The sequence below is a fragment of the Saccopteryx bilineata genome, chromosome 9 (genome assembly GCF_036850765.1).
Source record: "Saccopteryx bilineata isolate mSacBil1 chromosome 9, mSacBil1_pri_phased_curated, whole genome shotgun sequence".
Classification (NCBI taxonomy): Eukaryota; Metazoa; Chordata; class Mammalia; order Chiroptera; family Emballonuridae; genus Saccopteryx; species Saccopteryx bilineata.
In genome coordinates, this window is record NC_089498.1 from 92,242,757 (window position 1) to 92,260,622 (window position 17,866).

General features: G+C 45.2%; 1 protein-coding gene across 5 annotated transcripts in view; it reads left to right on the forward strand.

Annotated features, from left to right (window-relative positions):
* WDFY4 (WDFY family member 4) overlaps positions 1 to 17,866 on the forward strand; it is a 313,461-nt gene that overhangs the window by 171,795 nt on the left and 123,800 nt on the right. For all 5 annotated transcript variants that reach the window (XR_010727052.1, XM_066242595.1, XM_066242598.1 and 2 more), the window contains exon 39: positions 1,006 to 1,142. Coding sequence is in view for 4 of the 5 variants with exons in the window: in XM_066242595.1 (XP_066098692.1) it covers positions 1,006 to 1,142 (137 nt within the window). In the remaining variant the exon portion in view is untranslated. The remainder of the gene's footprint in view (positions 1 to 1,005; positions 1,143 to 17,866) is intronic.

The following is a 17,866-nucleotide window of genomic DNA, read 5'->3' on the forward strand; positions in this document are numbered from 1 at the left end:
GCTGTTTACTTCTTAGGCAAAAGGAAGGCCAGAGTTGCTGACCAAGCAGGCAGAGTCTAGAAATCTCTTCGCTTGTAGGGCTACCACATCAGAGCTCCATCCTGGGCCCTGGGACTCGAGTTTCTGGGTCCTGCCCTGACAGTCATCTACCAGCTTTGAAGCCTGGAGCCTCATGTTCCAAGTGAATGTCTACATCTCAAAGATGTTAATGTCCCTTGCGTTCTATCAGTGGCTCAGCATTTTTAACCACTTACTAATCAATGCAGCTGTGAGGATGATGTTTTAAATTTGTTTTTAAAGGGGCCATTGCTGTCAAATTATGGTTCACATACCTAGTGTAAGTCTTTCAGCACCCCAAAAATTTGCAGTCGTTTAAGAGTTAGTTATTTCCATGCAGATGGTCGCAAACTACTCAGTGGGATAACACCTTCTATTTTATTCACTTCCAAACTTAGCCCTGTCAAATGTGCATCTACAGACACATACAATTTGGAGCCAAAATATCAGGTTCCATTTCAGGGAAAAGTTCAAAAACATAGAACATGTAAACCCATGTACATATAGTGAAATAAAGTGGTGAGATGGACCTTACAGCTTACAAGTGGCTCTCTTATGGCCAACAACCATAGTTTGAAAACTTTCTGTGTTTCAGACCTGTGCTTTAAACACATAATCTTATTTACTCTCCATGACACCACAGTGAGGTTAGGTACTATTATCCCATTTTACAGATGAGAACACTGAGGTTTAGGAACTTTAGCTAACTTGCCCAACAGTGAGCTGCAGTGCTAGGAGTCTAAGCCAGGTCGGTGCCCTGGAAACCCATAGTACATTTCTCGGTCAGAAGATGGCAATGTGTGCTTGTAGGCTAGGCTGTTACCCTACTGGAAGCAGGCACACTGGGCTGGCTGTCCCTGGCTGGCTATCTGAAAGCCAAGTCAGCTTTAGAAACAGTGTGTGCTCTCTCAATTTCTCCTCTGAGAGTCTTTGCTTCCCTGTCCCCAGCATCTGAGAAGAAATCTCTGTCCAGTCGCTTGAATGTTGGGCACCACAACAAAGTCACTTCGTGGAGTGGAAGCTTGTCCTCAGCCATGAGGCTGATCCCTGGGCGGCAGACCAAGGACCCTGAGTGCAGGACAGAGGTGAGCCCAGACCCCTTTTCCTTAGAGAAGCATCAGGCATTTTCTTCAAACCCCATGAGTCATGTCTCCCCACCCCTCTCTCTCTCGTCACTGGATAAATCTAATGCCATGTTCTTCTGAACTTATAATGGTTTGTGTGTGGCTTCCCAGGTGAGGCTATATCTAGGCAGGTCTTAGGCTGGCTTTAACACGAAGTGAATACAGACTCCCTTCGAGTGCCAAGAGCAGATGTTTCTTACAGCATTAAAACCAAACCACTCCTTGACTCCATTTGAGTCGGGTGTGCTCAGAGAACCCTATTCCACGGCTTAGTGAGAGCTGGGTGTGTGGGCATGGCAAAGGGGGACAAAAACGTTGGTGCTGTCATTGGGAGATATCGTCTTAGATCCTCTTGACTATGTGGGGCTCAGATACTGTGGTTTTCTGATTCATTTCTCTAAAGCTGTATAACCAACGATCCTAAAACTCAATGACACCAATGATGGTGTTTTTATGATCATGAATACTGTGGTAAGGAATTTGGAGCATAGAAGATTTTGGTGGTTGGGGGCTACTTCTCTACTCCAAAATGTCTGGGTCTTTTCTAGGATTATTGGAAGGCTTTTTTACTCACACATCTGGTGGTTGCTGCTGACTTTATTCTGAGACCTTAGCTGAGACTATTGGTCGGAACACCTGCACACAGCTTGTCCATGTATCCCGGACTTCCTTACAGCTTGGTGGCTTCAAGAACTAGTTTCCCTAGGGAAGAGGAAGGGGAAGGGGAAGGACAAAGAGAGAGAGAGAGAGAGAGAGAGAGAGAGAGAGAGAACAAGAACCAGGCAGAAGCCACACTGCCTTCTGTGATCTCACTTTGGAAGCTATGTGTCACCTCTGTTGTATTTCTCTGGTTGTGATAGACACAAAGTTCTGCCCACGTTCAAGGGCAGAGAAATATATTTATATATTCTCCCGCCCGGTGAGGAAGTGGCAAGGCTCCCGAGAGCATGTGGGCTCTTTTTGGAAAATGCAATCTGTCATATATTCTAAGGCCACCAACTTACCTTCAGAGGCAGACTGTGACCAACAAAAGGATATAGCTGTAAGGGCAGGACACCTTGGGCAACTTATTCAACTTCCCTGAATCTTTATCTCTTCACTTCCACCATGGGACAAACAACTGCTGGAAACCATGGGAAGGGGCTCCCCAGGGAGGTAGAGTAGATGGTTGATAGACATATCACATGATTTGAGGTCTCTCTGACCATTTAACTTTGGAAAGTGAGCTTGACTCAAAATCCCACCTGCTCAGAATCTGGGCCCTGCTGTCCCCATGTTTCTACTGTGGACAATGACCAATGGAGAGAGGCACTATTATCAGATACTGGGGAGAAGAGAGAAGAGCTACCTGCAACTGCCCAGGCAGCCAAGGTTAGAAGAATTTATTTGTTCTCAGCCTCCAAAATAAGAAGCTAGAGGACATAGGGAGAAAAAGCCTAAACACAGAAGGGAAGACAGAAAATGAGCCTGACTGGGCTGATCAGCCTCCTGGCGTCCAGAGCCAGGGCGGCTGTGTTCCAAGCACTTTGGCTTATGGGCGACATTGCACAGTGAGCTTGGGGAAGGCTCCTCGGCTGATTGAGTGAGTGAATAACTTATATTGTACCAGCTGTATCACCCAGCTCTTATTAGCCTCACTCTGTAGTTGTGGAAACTGAATATAAAAACAAAGTCAAGGGCTCTGCCACCAGGAAAAGAAGCTGGAATAGGGCTGCAGTGTTTGGCGCCATGAGGGTCGCAGATGGCTTTTCACAGTCCGCTCTGGACTCACTGAGAGATCTGGGAGAAGGGATATTTGAAATTGGCTCGTCCTTCTGTGACAGCAGGCTGTTGAAGATGTTTCTACATCAACTGAAGTCTCCCTTCCTTCCTTCCTTCCTTCCTTCCTTCCTTCCTTCCTTCCTTCCTTCCTCCCTCCCTCCCTCCCTCCCTCCCTCCCTCCCTTCCTTCCTGCCTTCCTTCCTTTATTCATTTCTTTATTCATTCAGTTTTTTACTTGGCAAATACTGTTAAGTGCTGACTCTGTACCCTGCTCTAAGCATCGACATTACAGAAGAGAGAAACACAAACATATTCTCTGCTTTAATTGAAGGCTACTTTCTAGGGGGTGAAGATCAACAATAAAGAGATAAATAGATTCATAGATATCAGGGGTGCTCATTGAAATGAAAAAAAATAGAGCAGGGAAGCGGGAAATGGTGGCAAGAGAGGCACCAGCCTGTTTCGATGGAGGTGGTCAGATGCCCTCTGGCAGGAGGCGTGAGAGCACAGAGTGAAGGAAGGCCGTGAACCTTGTCGCTCTGTTGTCAGGCCAGAGGACTGCCAGGCAAAGGTGCTACGGCGGGTGTGTGCTGGGTGTACTAGGGCAGCGATTCCGGGGTAGCTGGACAAAAGTGGAGAGAGGGCGGCATCCTAGAGGGTTCAGCTGCTAGTCCCAGAAAGTCTACATTTTCCTTCAGCAGCTTGAGAACAGCTTGTTTGTCACTGTTACATTTTCCTCCTTGATCTGAGCACTCAGAAGCTTGGAGTGATAAACATGGCCCAACTCTTGTAACTGCATGCACCTAGTGCAAAAACTTGCAAAACACGTGTACACACACACACGGGCATGCCCACTCCCCTCCCCTGGCTTCTTCCTTTCTATTTGAGGCCCAATTTATTTATTCTTAAACCTGATTTGTTTATCCTTTCTACAGCTGATAGCCTGTGGGTTTTTTAAAAGCCAAATTATTCTTGAAACAAAATGGCTTATGTTTTAATTTTTAAAAATTAACTGCATCTTCACTTAGCACAGTCCTATTTGGGCACCTGAGCCAGGCACAATGCCTGTTACCTAGAACATTCTTAAAGAATGTGCAGGAACCCACACAGTACACCCCGTCTTTTGGCTGGGGTGGAACTTTCCAGCCTCAGACCTTGCATTTGTCATGCAGCCTCACAAGGTGCCTTTGTTGCTAACAGAAGCAACAACTTCTCAGGTACATATATATATTATATATATCCTGTGATGTCATAGGATAAGAGCATCAACTATTTGCCCTGGGGTCTGTTTAATTATTTTTAAATATTAATTTTGATTATTACAGCTGATTACACCTCAGTGAGCAATGTAATTGATATTTCCTAATGCATCCCAAGGAACATTTTGTACAACACGCTTTTTGTTGTTGAAGGTTAAAGACTCCGTTATTGGTTTTTCCCTAAATATGCCACATCATTAGTCCCTCCAGTGAGGAGCTCGCCATCTGGAAAAAGCAGCATGGAGACATTACTGAGGTGCATGTGCATGAAATTGGTGTTTCTGCATCTTCAGTCTCCTCTGGAAAGAAGAGGCTTGTAATTAAAGGAGTTGGTTTTGGAGGAAACATTATTCATATGATGTTATTCCTTATCACGTCAGCGGTTGACAGCTCTCCCATGCTGACAAATTGTGCCTCGGGGTGGGACATCCAGTATGTGAGCCCTCACTCCTTTTACCTATCTTGATTTATTTATTTATTTTTTTAGCGGAAAATGTTCTCTTCTTGGCCGCTGAGCTTCTGAGGCAAGGCTGGTATGATAGATGCTGTGTCTTCTTTCTTTCCCTTGAACTCACTTCACAGCCCCTTCTGGGATCCTCTTATAGGTCATGGTCTCTCCTGGGGCGAAGGCTGTGGGTGTAGCCCGTTGGGCAGCGGTTGTGATCCTGGGTTCCCTCAAGGCCACTGGAGGCCAGCCCAGGGTGTCCTGGACACTGCACCATCATCCCAGCGCTGCTGTGGGAGTGCAGAGGGTGTTGCTCCGGCCAGCCATCACTCTTCACAGAGGTGGCTGTGACGCAGTTCCCCTGCTTGGTTTCAGACTTTATTTGTTGTTTAAAAAGAAGCTAACAAACAGCAAAAGCCAAGGCTGGTTCCTGAGTTCTTGCAGACACACCGTGGCAATGGCGTAGTCAGTATGATGCTGGCACACCAGGAGCCAGTAAAGGAGGGACAAGAGCACTCTGGGCTATCCATAGAACATTTCCCTAGATCCAAAGTTACTCCAAAATGTAGAATGTCATCTCCCTTTTTTTTTCAAGCATTAGCAAATAAAAATGGCACAGTGGACATGGAGCTGGGGACCAGGCTGGGAAGGGCATAGAAGAGGAACGGGCACTGGGGCCTGGGCAGAGCAGAGGGGTCACTGTGGGCATGGCAGGCGGTGGGAGGAGCCTGGGGTGGGCTCGCGGGTGGGAGGATGCCGTGAAACACAGTGGAGGTTAAGCAGGGAAGTGGCACATTTCTGTATGTGCAGGTTAGATTGGAGGTGGGTGAGCCCGAGGAAGGAGCCAGTGAGAGGGTGAGCATCCTTCAGGTGGGAGAGTATGGGAACTGCAGCCGTGGTCAGAGCTATGGAAAGTGAAGAACACACCAGAGAATTTTATTTAACCAAGGCTGAGATGAGCAAAAGGAAAAAAATAGAGAGGGCCCCAAAAGGCAGAGGAAACACACTGTGAGAGGAGCAGGTGTCCAGGCATGGGAGCCGTGCAGTGTGAATGGTGTTGGCTGTGCTGAGAACAGGAGGCACAGGACAGAAGAGGAAGGCAGAGAGGGCAGGGGAAGCTCTCTGGGCGAATGCAGAGCCTGACCGGTGTCAAGTTTGATGAAGCGGGAGTTGTATTTCACCCACTTTCTTCCTGAGATCGACTGTATGTGTCTCATGCAGGGGCCAGGTGGGCCCCACTGGAACAGAAGTTAGGGACATAGAGTAGAGCAAAACTGTTGAGCAGGGCTGACCCTGTGTCCTCCATGTTTTCATGTTTTTTGGAGATAATTAAGCAAGCTTATAGTCACTGTTTTCAAAGTTGAAATGGCCCATGTTGGGAAGCCAGGGCCACATGAGAAGTAACAAGTCGACGGGAAGCACCCAAAGGCAGAGGTGACATACTGAAGTGGCTAAGATACAAAGGCCAAGCTTTTTGTTGGAATTCTATGTCTGTCCTGTCAAGGACACAACAGCACAAGGCATTTGCTTCGAGACCCCTGTCTAAAGGTTGCCCTGTAGGTGAGCCCCTTGTCCACCCAGACACGTGTAAGAACAGCAGTGCCCACACTTACGGGCCTTGAAGTTCTTAGAGACTAGACATCTATGTGGGCAGGGTGACTGTGGACCTGCCACCGGCGGCCTTCCTGAATGAGAGCACTGTCTCCCACCCCCAGCCAGCGGGCAGCCCTGTCCCTGACAGAGATGGTGGCGGAGAGCACTGTCTCCCACCCCCGGCCAGCGGGCAGCCCTGTCCCTGACAGAGATGGTGGCGGAGAGCACTGTCTCCCACACCCAGCCAGCGGGTGGCCCTGTCCCTGACAGAGATGGTGGCGGAGAGCACTGTCTCCCACACCCAGCCAGCGGGTGGCCCTGTCCCTGACAGAGATGGTGGCGGAGAGCACTGTCTCCCACACCCAGCCAGCGGGCAGCCCTGTCCCTGACAGAGATGGTGGCAGAGAGCACTGTCTCCCACCCCCAGCCAGCGGGTGGCCCTGTCCCTGACAGAGATGGTGGAGGAGAGCACTGTCGCCCACCCCCGGCCAGCGGGTGGCTGTCCCTGACAGAGATGGTGGCTGAGAGCACTGTCGCCCACCCCCGGCCAGCGGGTGGCCCTGTCCCTGACAGAGATGGTGGCTGAGAGCACTGTCGCCCACCCCCGGCCAGCGGGTGGCCCTGTCCCTGGCAGAGATGGTGGCGGAGAGCACTGTCCCTGACAGAGATGGTGGCGGAGAGCACTGTCGCCTACCCCCAGCCAGTGGGTGGCCCTGTCCCTGACAGAGATGGTGGCTGAGACAAGCACTTGGGTGACAGGTTTAGAGCAGTCGTGGCTCAGGACCCAGGAGAGGAAAATGATAGTTTTTACAATCCATTCTGAGCTTTTTACCCATTATCTCTTTTTAAAAATCATTGTTTACAAATCCAAACATATACAGAAGAGAGAAAATAATAGAATGAATTTCCATGTATCTCTCCATCATGTCCACAATTTTCAACTCTTTGCCAACCGTGACTCATCTCCATGACTACCCACTTTCCCTACTCTGCACAAAATAATTTTGAAGCACATCCCAGACAGCATATTGTTTCATGCAGAAATGTTTCTGTCTACTTATTTTTTTCTCTAAGGAGATCATGAAACTCAAACTTGCAGGAAAGAAGGCAAGGATGCAATCAAAAGGCTGTGTCAGTCCCTGTGGGTGACCAAGCAATTGCTGGTTGAACTTTTCAGTGCTTTGTGTCTGTCTCTGGCTGCTGAGGGACGATGGTCTTGCTGAGGCTGAAGGCCTGGGAAGCCTCATGGGAACTCAAGCCCTTTTTGGGAAGGAGGGTGGGGTCTGATGGGGGCGCGTGTGTTTGACTTCAGTGTGTGGAGTTGAACAGCACTGGAGGCAGAAGCCTCTGAGTGCACTCAGCAGGGAAGAAGCTTCAGGACTCAGGAGAGCCCGGAGCTGAGAAGAGATACGAAAATAGGAAGGAACAAGCTTTGAAAGGCATGGAAGTGGAGCCAGGTGAGAGCTGAGGAAGAAGAACACTGCTGTGCAGACAGACGAAAGTGAGCACTCCCAGGAAGGGTGCAAGAAGAATGAGTCTTTAAGAGGTTGCAGGACACATTAAAACTCTGAAATTTAGAAGGTGTCACATGGAATATTTTTGCTTAAACTTGTAGTGAATGCAACACGATGTTTGTGGGGAAGAGAGAAAGAACTCTTGCAGGAAATGAACATGCCTTTAAGAGATGTTTCAAAGCAGGTGGCCTAAATTTAGGGGGAGGTTAAGGCACACAAGGACTTCTAAAATTGAAGGGACAATAGTAATAGACAGAATAATAATAATAATGACTGCTTTTGCCTGAGTACAGACCAGGAGCCAGAGGCTATCATACATTTAAAGTAATAAAAAATTTAAAAATAATAATAATAATATAAAATGGAGGGGTGAGAAGACCTGGGGAGAGGCCAGAGCTTGACAGCAGGTCCCACTGGCACGGCAGCAGCAGACAGGCAGCCAGAGCAAATCAGGAAGGAAGTGGGGTGGAGAGACAAACCATCAAAAATTGTAGATGGGAGAGGACTCAGATAAATAAAATTAGAAATGAAAGTGGAGAAATAACAACTGACACAACAGAAAGACAAAATATTGTAAGAAAATACTATGAACAATTGTATGTCAAAAAATTAGACAACCTAGGTAAAATGGACAAATTCCTTGAAATGTATAATCTTTCAAAAATCAATCTGGAAGAAGCAGAAAACCTAAACAGATCAATCACAACAAATGAAATTGAAACAGTTATCAAAAAACTCCCAACAACAAAAGCACAGGGACTGATGTCTTCACAATAGAATTCTACCAAATATTCAAAGAAGAACTAACCCCTATCCTTCTCAAGCTATTTCAAAAAATTCAAGTAGAAGGAAGACTTCCAAGCTCCTTTAATGAGGCAAGCATAATTCTGATTCTAAAATCAGACAAAGACAACACAAAGAAAGAAAATTATAGGCCAATATCCCTGATGAGTTTAGATGCTAAAATCCTCAACAAAATATTAGCAAACCAGATCCAACAATATATGGAAAAAATCATACACCATGATCAAGTGGGATTTATTCTGGGGAGGCAAGGCTGGTACAATATTTGCAAATCTATCAATGTTATTCATCACATAAATGAAAGGAAGGAGAAAAACTACATGATAATTTCAATAGATGCAGAAAAAGCATTTGATAAAATCCAGCACCTATTCATGATCAAAACTCTCAGCAAAATGGGAATACAGGGAACATACCTCAACATGATAAAGGCCATCTATGACAAACCCACAACCAACATCATACTCAATGGGCAGAAATTAAAAGCAATCCTCTTAAGATCAGGAACAAGGCAGGGGTGCCTCCTTTTACCATTCTTATTCAACATAGTTCTAGAAGTCCTAGCCACAGCAATCAGACAAGAAAAAAAAATAAAAGGCATCCAAATTGGAAAAGAAGAAGTAGAACTATCATTATTTGCAGATATGATATTGTATATAGAAAACCCTGAAGTCTCAGTCAAAAAACTACTGGACCTGATAAATGAATTCAGCAAGGTGGCAGGATATAAAATTAATACTCAGAAATCAGAGGCATTTTTTTAAACATTATTTATTTATTTATTTTATAAATAAATTTTTATTTTAATGGGGTGACATCAATAAATCAGGGTACATATATTCGAAGAAAACATGTCCAGGTTATCTTGTCATTCAATTCTGTTGCATACTCATCACCCAAAGTCAGATTGTCCTCCGTCACCTTCTATCTAGTTTTCTTTGTGCCCCTCCCCCTCCTCCTCCCCCTCTCCCTCCTTCCCTTCCCCTGCCCCCCGTAACCACCATACTCTTGTCCATGTCTCTTAGTCTCATTTTTATGTCCCACCAATATATGAAATCCTGCAGTTCTTGTTTTTTTCTGATTTACTTATTTCACTCGTATAATGTTATCAAGATCCCACCATTTTGTTGTAAGTGATCCGATATCATCATTTCTTATGGCTGAATGGTATACCATGGTGTTTTATGTGCCACATCTTCTTTATCCAGTCTTCTATTTTTTTTACAGTGATTAAAGCCTTTGAGCACACTCTTGGCCAATACAGCAAGAATCCATAAAAGAGTAGTGTCCTTAACATGTTCACCAAGTCCAAGTTGGCCCCAACACCATGCCAAATCCCTGAAAAATGCAACCCAATCCCAGTTCAGTCTGTTAGGAGCTGTTACAAGGAGCAGGAGTCCAGGAAAAGTCCATATCCAGGAAAAGTCCGCATGGCACTGGAATTGTTGTCACAATTCTATACTTTGCAGCTCACGTACAAGTCCCAATGGCCACTGCTTCTAGCTAATAATGATTCAGGTAGACTGAAAAAGCCATCTGCAGCATGTGTGGATATGGAGCTTCTGTGCTCCTCTGCCTGGAGAGATGAGACCAGGTTCAGAGGCATTTTTATACAACAATGAACTGTCAGAAAGAGAAATTAAGGAAACAATCCCCTTCACTATTGCAACCAAAAAAAATAAAATACCTAGGTATAAATTTAACCAAGGAGATTAAAGACTTGTACTTGGAAAATTATAAAACATTGATAAAATAAATCAAGGAAGATACAAACAAGTGGAAGTGTATACCGTGCTCATGGTTAGGAAGAATAAACATCATTAAAATGTCTATATTACCCAAAGCAATTTATAAATTCAGTGCAATACCAATTAAAATGCCAATGACATACTTCAAAGATATAGAACACGTACTCCAAAAATTTATATGGAACCAAAAAAGAACATGAATAGCCTCAGCAATCTTGAAAAGGAAGAATAAAGTGGGAGGTATCACACTTCCAGACATACAGATGGCCAATAGGCATATGAAAAAATGCTGAACATCACTAATCATAAAAGAAATGCAAATTAAAATCACAATGCAATATCACCTCACACCAGTTAGAATGGCACTCATCAACAAAACAACACAGAATAAGTGCTGGTGAGGATGTGGAGAAAAGGGAACCCTCCTGCACTGCTGGTGAGAATGCAGACTGATGTAGCCACTGTGCAAAACAGTATGGAGATTCCTCAAAATATTAAAAATCGAACTGCCTTTTGACCCAGCTATACCACTTTTAGGAATATACACCAAGAACACCATAGCACTGTTTGAAAAGGAGAAATTCACCCCCATGTTTATGGCAGCATTGTTCACAATAGCGAAGATCTGGAAACAGCCCAAGTGTCCATCAGTGGACAAGTGGATTAAAAAGCAGTGGTACATATACACAATGGAATACTATGGGGCCATGAATAAGAAAGAAATCTTACCTTTTGCGATGGCATGGATGGACCTGGAAACTATTATGCTAAGTGAAATAAGCCAGGCAGAGAAAGAAAAATATATGACCTCACTCATTTGAGGAATCCACTGAACAATTTGAACTGAGGAACAGAATTGAGACAGAGGAGAGATCAGAGGGACCAGAGGAAAAGAGAACAGAAGGAAAGGGGATGATAGGTTGGGATAAACCTGAAGGGAAGGGGGGAGGGTGTTATGGGGAGGGGGCAAGGGAGATGTTGAGGGGAATATGGGGGAGGGGGGATGCATTCGGGGCAACACTAGAATCTATATAAACATAAATTAAAATAAAAAAGTAATGGAAAAATAAATAATAAAAATAATAAGAAAAAATTGTAGATGGGAGAAGAGTGATTCAGAAAACCTGGAATCACAAACTTTGTGAAAGATCATAATTCTATGTGAGTTGAAAAACTCAGTTGTGTTCAGCGGTGGGAGCAAGTAATGATCTGTTCAGTGAATAACACCACTCACAAACAAATGAAAGTATGATTTTAAAAAAAGACTGGAGACTGGAGACCACTCTAGTGATGTGATCACAGTTTCCTTGATTGTTCTTGGGGCAAGACTGCAAATGACTCATTTTCTCTTCCCTCTTTTCCTGAAATAACTGACCCTAAAAATAACACTACTCTCCTTAGCCTGACCTTGGAGCTCTTCAGGGTGTGTCTGGACTGAGATCATTTTCTGGATGAACTTATATCATCACACTTTGGTTGTGGTAGGATTTAGGGGCAAGAAAGAAAGAAATGATTAAGTTCTGTAGTTTCTGAAAGTAAAGCCTCTGTAGTGTGTATCTTAGCCCTTGGTCTTGCAGGCAGCTGTGCTCAACACAGCACCCAGAATTGATCTTCCCACAGAAGTGTGGCAGCCTGGGGCAGGGGTGGGGGGTAGCGCACTGCAAGGTCATGGACACGCAGACAGGTGGGCAGCCAAGAGAGGTGAAAGGGGTGAATTAGTCCTTCAGGTTTTCCTTGGGTGATCTTGGCACTCAACCCGGGCCCTCTCTCTCATTTCCTCTCTTACCATAATATCACCCCCCCCCACACACACCATTCTGCAAACAACTGATGTTAGAATCTGCCCATCACATCAATGAAAGTGAGTGTGAGAAAGAGTTCCTTTTTTTCCTTTCCTCTTTTTAAGTGAGAGGAGGTCAGATACAGAGACAGACTCCTGCATGTACCCTGACCAGGGTCCACCTGCAGTCCCCATCTGGGGCCGATGCTTAAACCAACTGCGCTATCCTCAGCACCCAGGGCTGACGTTCAAACCAATTGAACCAATTGAACCACTGGCTGCAAGAGGGGGAAGAGGAAGAGAAGAAGAGAGAAAAAGAAAGAGAAGCAGATGGTCACTTCTCCTGTGTGCCATGACAGGAAATCGAACCTGGGATATCCACATGCCAGACCAACACTCTATCCACTGAGACAAACAGCTAGGGCAGAAAAAGTTCTTTTGAACAAGGAACTCTCCATCATAACTGAACATAGTCCATAGGTCCTGACAACAGAGGATTGGGGAAAGCAGCATCACCAACACAGTGTTAGTGTCCAGAGTAACAGGGAAGCACAATACAGGCTGATGGATACAGTGGCTTTTCCTTTTCCCTTTTTAAAGAAAATGTAAATATTCCTCGTCTATCACAAGTGCCTGTTACAGGAGTTTGAGAAATAGAAGTAAATGAACAAAGTTATCAGTGTTTACTGATAACTTTACTGATGTTCCTCTCTGCCAAATGCATCATTTGTGAGACATCTTTATCTTCATAATCGAAGGATAATTAACATCACTAATTATCTAATTAAGTTCATTAAGGATCCACCAACAGAGCCTTGTGAAGTTGACATTATGTTCTACTGTCAACAAATGCTTTTGATTTCTTAGGAAGTAATTAAAATGTAAATTAGCATGCAATTATATGCACAGGGGAAGTTTTGAATCAGTATTCATTTCAAAGCTGCTTAGAGCAATACAGTTTCTGTTTTTCTTCAGTAAGAGCAGACATTTTGTTATTAGGGTTGTATATAAAAGTTGCCATTTGTTCGGTCTGACTTCATTGAGAGGTTACGGCACAATGTGGCACAGGATGTTTAGTTGATATATTTGCTACTGTGCTTTATGTTTTTGTTCTTATTTAATCGTTTTACTTAATAGGTTCATTTATGTTTCTGTCCTTTGTGTTTAAAATATCACAGCTGATATATTTTTTTTCTGAAAACTTTCTGCAACAAATTCTCTAGTTGCATTTACTCTTTAAGGGCATTTTAGGGCAGATATTTTAACATGTTCCTTCTGTCAAGTTGGGTTTGGAGAGAATATTCTATGACTTGCCAAGAGCAGGTCCCATGCACAGGAGAGAGAGAAGCTGAAAAGGTCAGACGTGTGGTCCAGTGTCCTTGGTTGCTAGTTCATGCTTTCCCACTGTTTTGAGGCAGCCCCCTAGTTTCTGATGAAATGCTATAACTGAAATGAGCATATGGTAGTGCTCAATACAGTAACCTCATCAGATTAGAATCCTTTCTGAAACATCACATTTGCTGAGTAGGAGGCTTCCACGATGGAAGCCCCCATCCATGCCCAAAGCCCCAGAGTTTTTATCTTTGCACAAGCCTGGGTCCTGGGTTTCCCATCTCCCACTAAAGCTCAGTTTGATGTGAGAGCTCAGTGGATGGATGCCCACACCTGCCATCTGCTGGCATGCAGACACTTGGGCAGTTTGAGCATGAAGCTGGTGTGATCTGTTCCATAAGGGGAGAAGGCTCCATATGATATTGAACCTCCACAACCTCTTCTTGAATTGTTTTCCAGGGATGAATATAGGTGGTTCCAGAACCAAGTCCATCAGTTTTACATGAACAAGATTTCAGATGAGTGTAGAGAGAATATGATAGGTTAAGAAAGACTGTACTGTGTGCTATTGAATGATCAATGTCAAGACTTGGCTGTGTGTAGAGTCCATTGAAACACTAACTGCTCGTCACTGTGGGTGCAGACAGATATCCTCATAGTCCAAGCAGAGAGCGCTGGCCTCCTGGGACAGGCAGGGGGCAGGGCTCTTTGCACAGGGACTGGTGGTAGTTGTGAGGCCAGCTAGACTGCAGTGAGCAGTGGCATGACGTAGAGGAAACTGACCTGCACAGGGCTCCCCATAGAGACAGCAGTTACTGACTTCTGTCTGAGCTCTGCTAGCCAGCAGTGAGCTATAGTGTGGTCTGTCCCCACCAGAAGAAGGATATCCTGCTCTCATTGGTCTCTTCAGAGGTGTTCCTTTGTCTAATTCATGCATAGGACAGTGGCTAGGTCAGCAGACACTCTAGCCAAACCAAGGGATCCTGTTGCTACCCTCAGAGGATGCTGACCTTATTCTAACATGCAGCAAGCGCCTACCTTAGTTAGCAGATTAAATCGTCTCTACCTCAATTTTCCTCGAATGGGTTATTCTTAAAACTTATCCTACAAAGTGGTCCATTGTATCGTAATGGACAAGAATGCAAAATCCACTTGATAAGTGAATAATCAATACTGGCAGAACTGGCTTCATCCCACAGACTGCTTGCCATTTTGCCTCCTGCCAGTCACACACTTCCTCAGCTGTAACTGGCACTAAGGCATGGGTCCACCTCCATGCTCCACAACACCCTGTGACTTTAGCTTTCTGTCACATGACCACGGCTCAGAGCCATTGCCTTGAACACTCTTTGGGGCATTTGGCTTCTCAAGAAATGAGGTTAAAGTTTTTCTTTTGGCAGCAAGATGATAGCTTGAACACCTCCAAGAAAATGGGCACCAAGTTATGCACATTCTATGCATCAATATCATATTTCCAATGAAAGATCATGGTCATTCACCATTGAAAGACACACTGAATCCAAATCATATTTTGATAAATACTTAGTTCTTTCTCCAAAGAGTTCTTCCTAACAGAAAGGTTTAGTCAGGAAAGGTTAATTGTATCTTCTCACTTCCTTCTGCTAATTATTTACCAATTTTCTATCTTCTGCATCTTGTAACTTTTTTTAATTTAATGAGAGGAGGGGAGTCAGAGACAGACTCCCACATACACCCCAGCAAGCCACTAGGGGGACAGTGCTCTGCCGATCTGGGGCACTGCTCCGTTACTTGGCAACTGAGCTATTTTAGCACCTGAGGTGAGGCCATGGAGCCATCCTCAGTGCCTGGGGCCAACTCGCTCTAATCTGGCCATGGCTGCAGGAGGGGAAGAGAGAGAGAGAGAGAAGTGTGGGGGGAAGCAAGAGAGGGAGGGTGGAGAAGCAGATTGGCACTTCTCCTGTGTGCCCTGACCAGGAATCAAACCTGGTACATCCACACTCCGGGCTGATGCTCTACCATTGAGCCAACCAGCCAGGGCCTGTATCTTATAATATTTTATTGTATTGCCAAATCAGGCTGTTTGTGTGCCATATATGAGGACTGTTATTGGGACTATTTCAGAGTAACCTGAGGTTCAGGTTTGCAGCTCAACCGACAATTTTTTAATGTACAAAGTGCTGTATCATATGCAATTCAGCAACATGTGAATTTGGACCAGATATAGCATTTCTCAATAAGACTACAGAAATGAGAAATACATGGTCTTTATTTTTTTTATTTTTATTTTTTACAGAGACAAAGAGTGAGTCAGAGAGAGGGATAGACAGGGACAGACAGACAGGAACGGAGAGAGATGAGAAGCATCAATCATTAGTTTTTCATTGCGTGTTGCAACACCTTAGTTGTTCACGGATTGCTTTCTCATATGTGCCTTGACCGCGGACCTTCAGCAGACCAAGTAACCCCTTGCTGGAGCCAGCGATCTTGGGTCCAAGCTGGTGAGCTTTGCTCAAACCAGATGAGCCCACGCTCAAGCTGGCGACCTCGGGGTCTCGAACCTGGGTCCTTCCGCATCCCAGTCCAACGCTCTATCCACTGCGCCACCGCTTGGTCAGGCCATGGTCTTTATTTTAAGGAGTCCTTGTAGTCTGTTTATTTATTTCCCTAGTGAGATGATATCTAAAAATAATCACAGTAGATGAGATTCTGGAAAAATTGTATATAGATCAAGATTTTTGAAAATTAAAACAGATTAATCTTAGGCTGAATCCTTTAGAAAACTGAATACAGTCCTTTAGTTTAAGAACTAATTATTCCCAGGAATCTCTTTTGAGGTCCAGATTCTTGTATATTGAATTTCCTAATGTAAGGTATACCTGCATTCCAAAAGAAAAAGAAAAAAAAAAAAGAATGTTGTAGTTAGGGGAAGGTATCATCATTCCAGGAAATAGTTTAAAATAAAAAACAAATATATGACATTTTTTTTTATTTCTCTAAACTTGAATACTTAAAATATAAAGATACCAATGCAAAAATGCTTTAAAGTTCACAGACAGAAGTGTTCCCAACGACAGAAATAACAACACGGCAGATGGTCGTGGAGGGGACGCAGTGCGGGGCCTCCTGAGGCGCGCTGCCAGCCACAGCCGCCAGCCCACTCCCTGGGCGGCGCCACGCGCCTGCCACCGACACAGCCGCTCCGCTATGGGACCCGTCTATTATGAGAAACAATTTTAGTTAATTAAAAATTCCTTTTACCATCTCAGAACAGAAAGTTCTGAAATTTTCTTCTCTTTGCTGTGGTTGATGGGGGTGGGGGTTGGTGGAAACTTGGCTGTGTGTCCTGGGAGAGAAGGAGAGGAGACTGACCGTGAAGGGCAGAGAGAAGGGACAGCAGAAGAGATAAAGCCCACTGTGGCTGGCCCGAGGGTGAGGCATGGGGCTCTGGGGTGTGACTGGGACAGAAGTGTTGACCAGTGTGACTGTGAGGGTGATAAAAGGATGGCCACGGACCACGCGCCCATTGACAAGCACGGGTCAGCTTGGCTGCTGCAGTGGCTCTGACTCTTGGACCTTTGTGTTGGGACTTCCTGTCGGGTTGGGGCACTGGATGAGGCCCTGCTCTTTGGGGAAGTGGGGTGTGAACAGAAGAAAACAAAGGAGAAAATATTAGTGTGGCCCTACCCAGGGGACAGTGATGGTTTGCTGGAGCATGTCCTGTGACTGCCATTCATTGGCAGATCACACAAGACTTCCAAGGAAGTGGTCATGAAGCTCATGGGGGAGCAGCCAGACAACGTCTGGGTGGGAGCTCCCGGAAAGGACTGGGCGCGTATCCAAGCTCGAGGGTGGCAATGAGTGTGCATATTTGAGAACTGACGAAGGTTCAAGATGGCTGGGGTGCCGAAGTTAAATGGGGCAGTGGTCCCTGAGGAGGGGCTGGAGCCAGTCACCAAGAGTGTTCTGGGCTCTCTAGGAGATGAGAAAGTGCCTCTATGCCAATGACTCCATCTGCATCTGTGTCTACATCCCTCCTTCATCCACTAAATGCCCATTTCTGCTCTGAACGGTCCCTTCTTCGACATCCTACACTCATTCATCGATTTCCTACCACATCCTGGGCCATTGGGTGAAGACCAGGGGACAATGACAAGTAAAGCCACCCTGGCCTTCCAGGCCCACCTTCAGGCTGCTGAAATAATTACAGTGTGACTAGAGGTGTGAGGCTCAGAAGGTGCCCAGTAGTGAGCAGGCCTACGTCAGGCTTCCTGGAGGAGTTTGAGCTGAGACTCAGAGGAGGAAGAGGAGGAAGGGTATGAGGGAAGATTGGTGGTGAAGAAGGGGCCCCATCAGGTGCAAAGGGTCTGCTGGGGCCAGCTGCCTGTGGGTCAGCTGCTGGCTTGGTATTACTGAAGTATCATATCCAATTTCTTCTGATGTCTTGTGTTGATTTCTATCTGACTCACT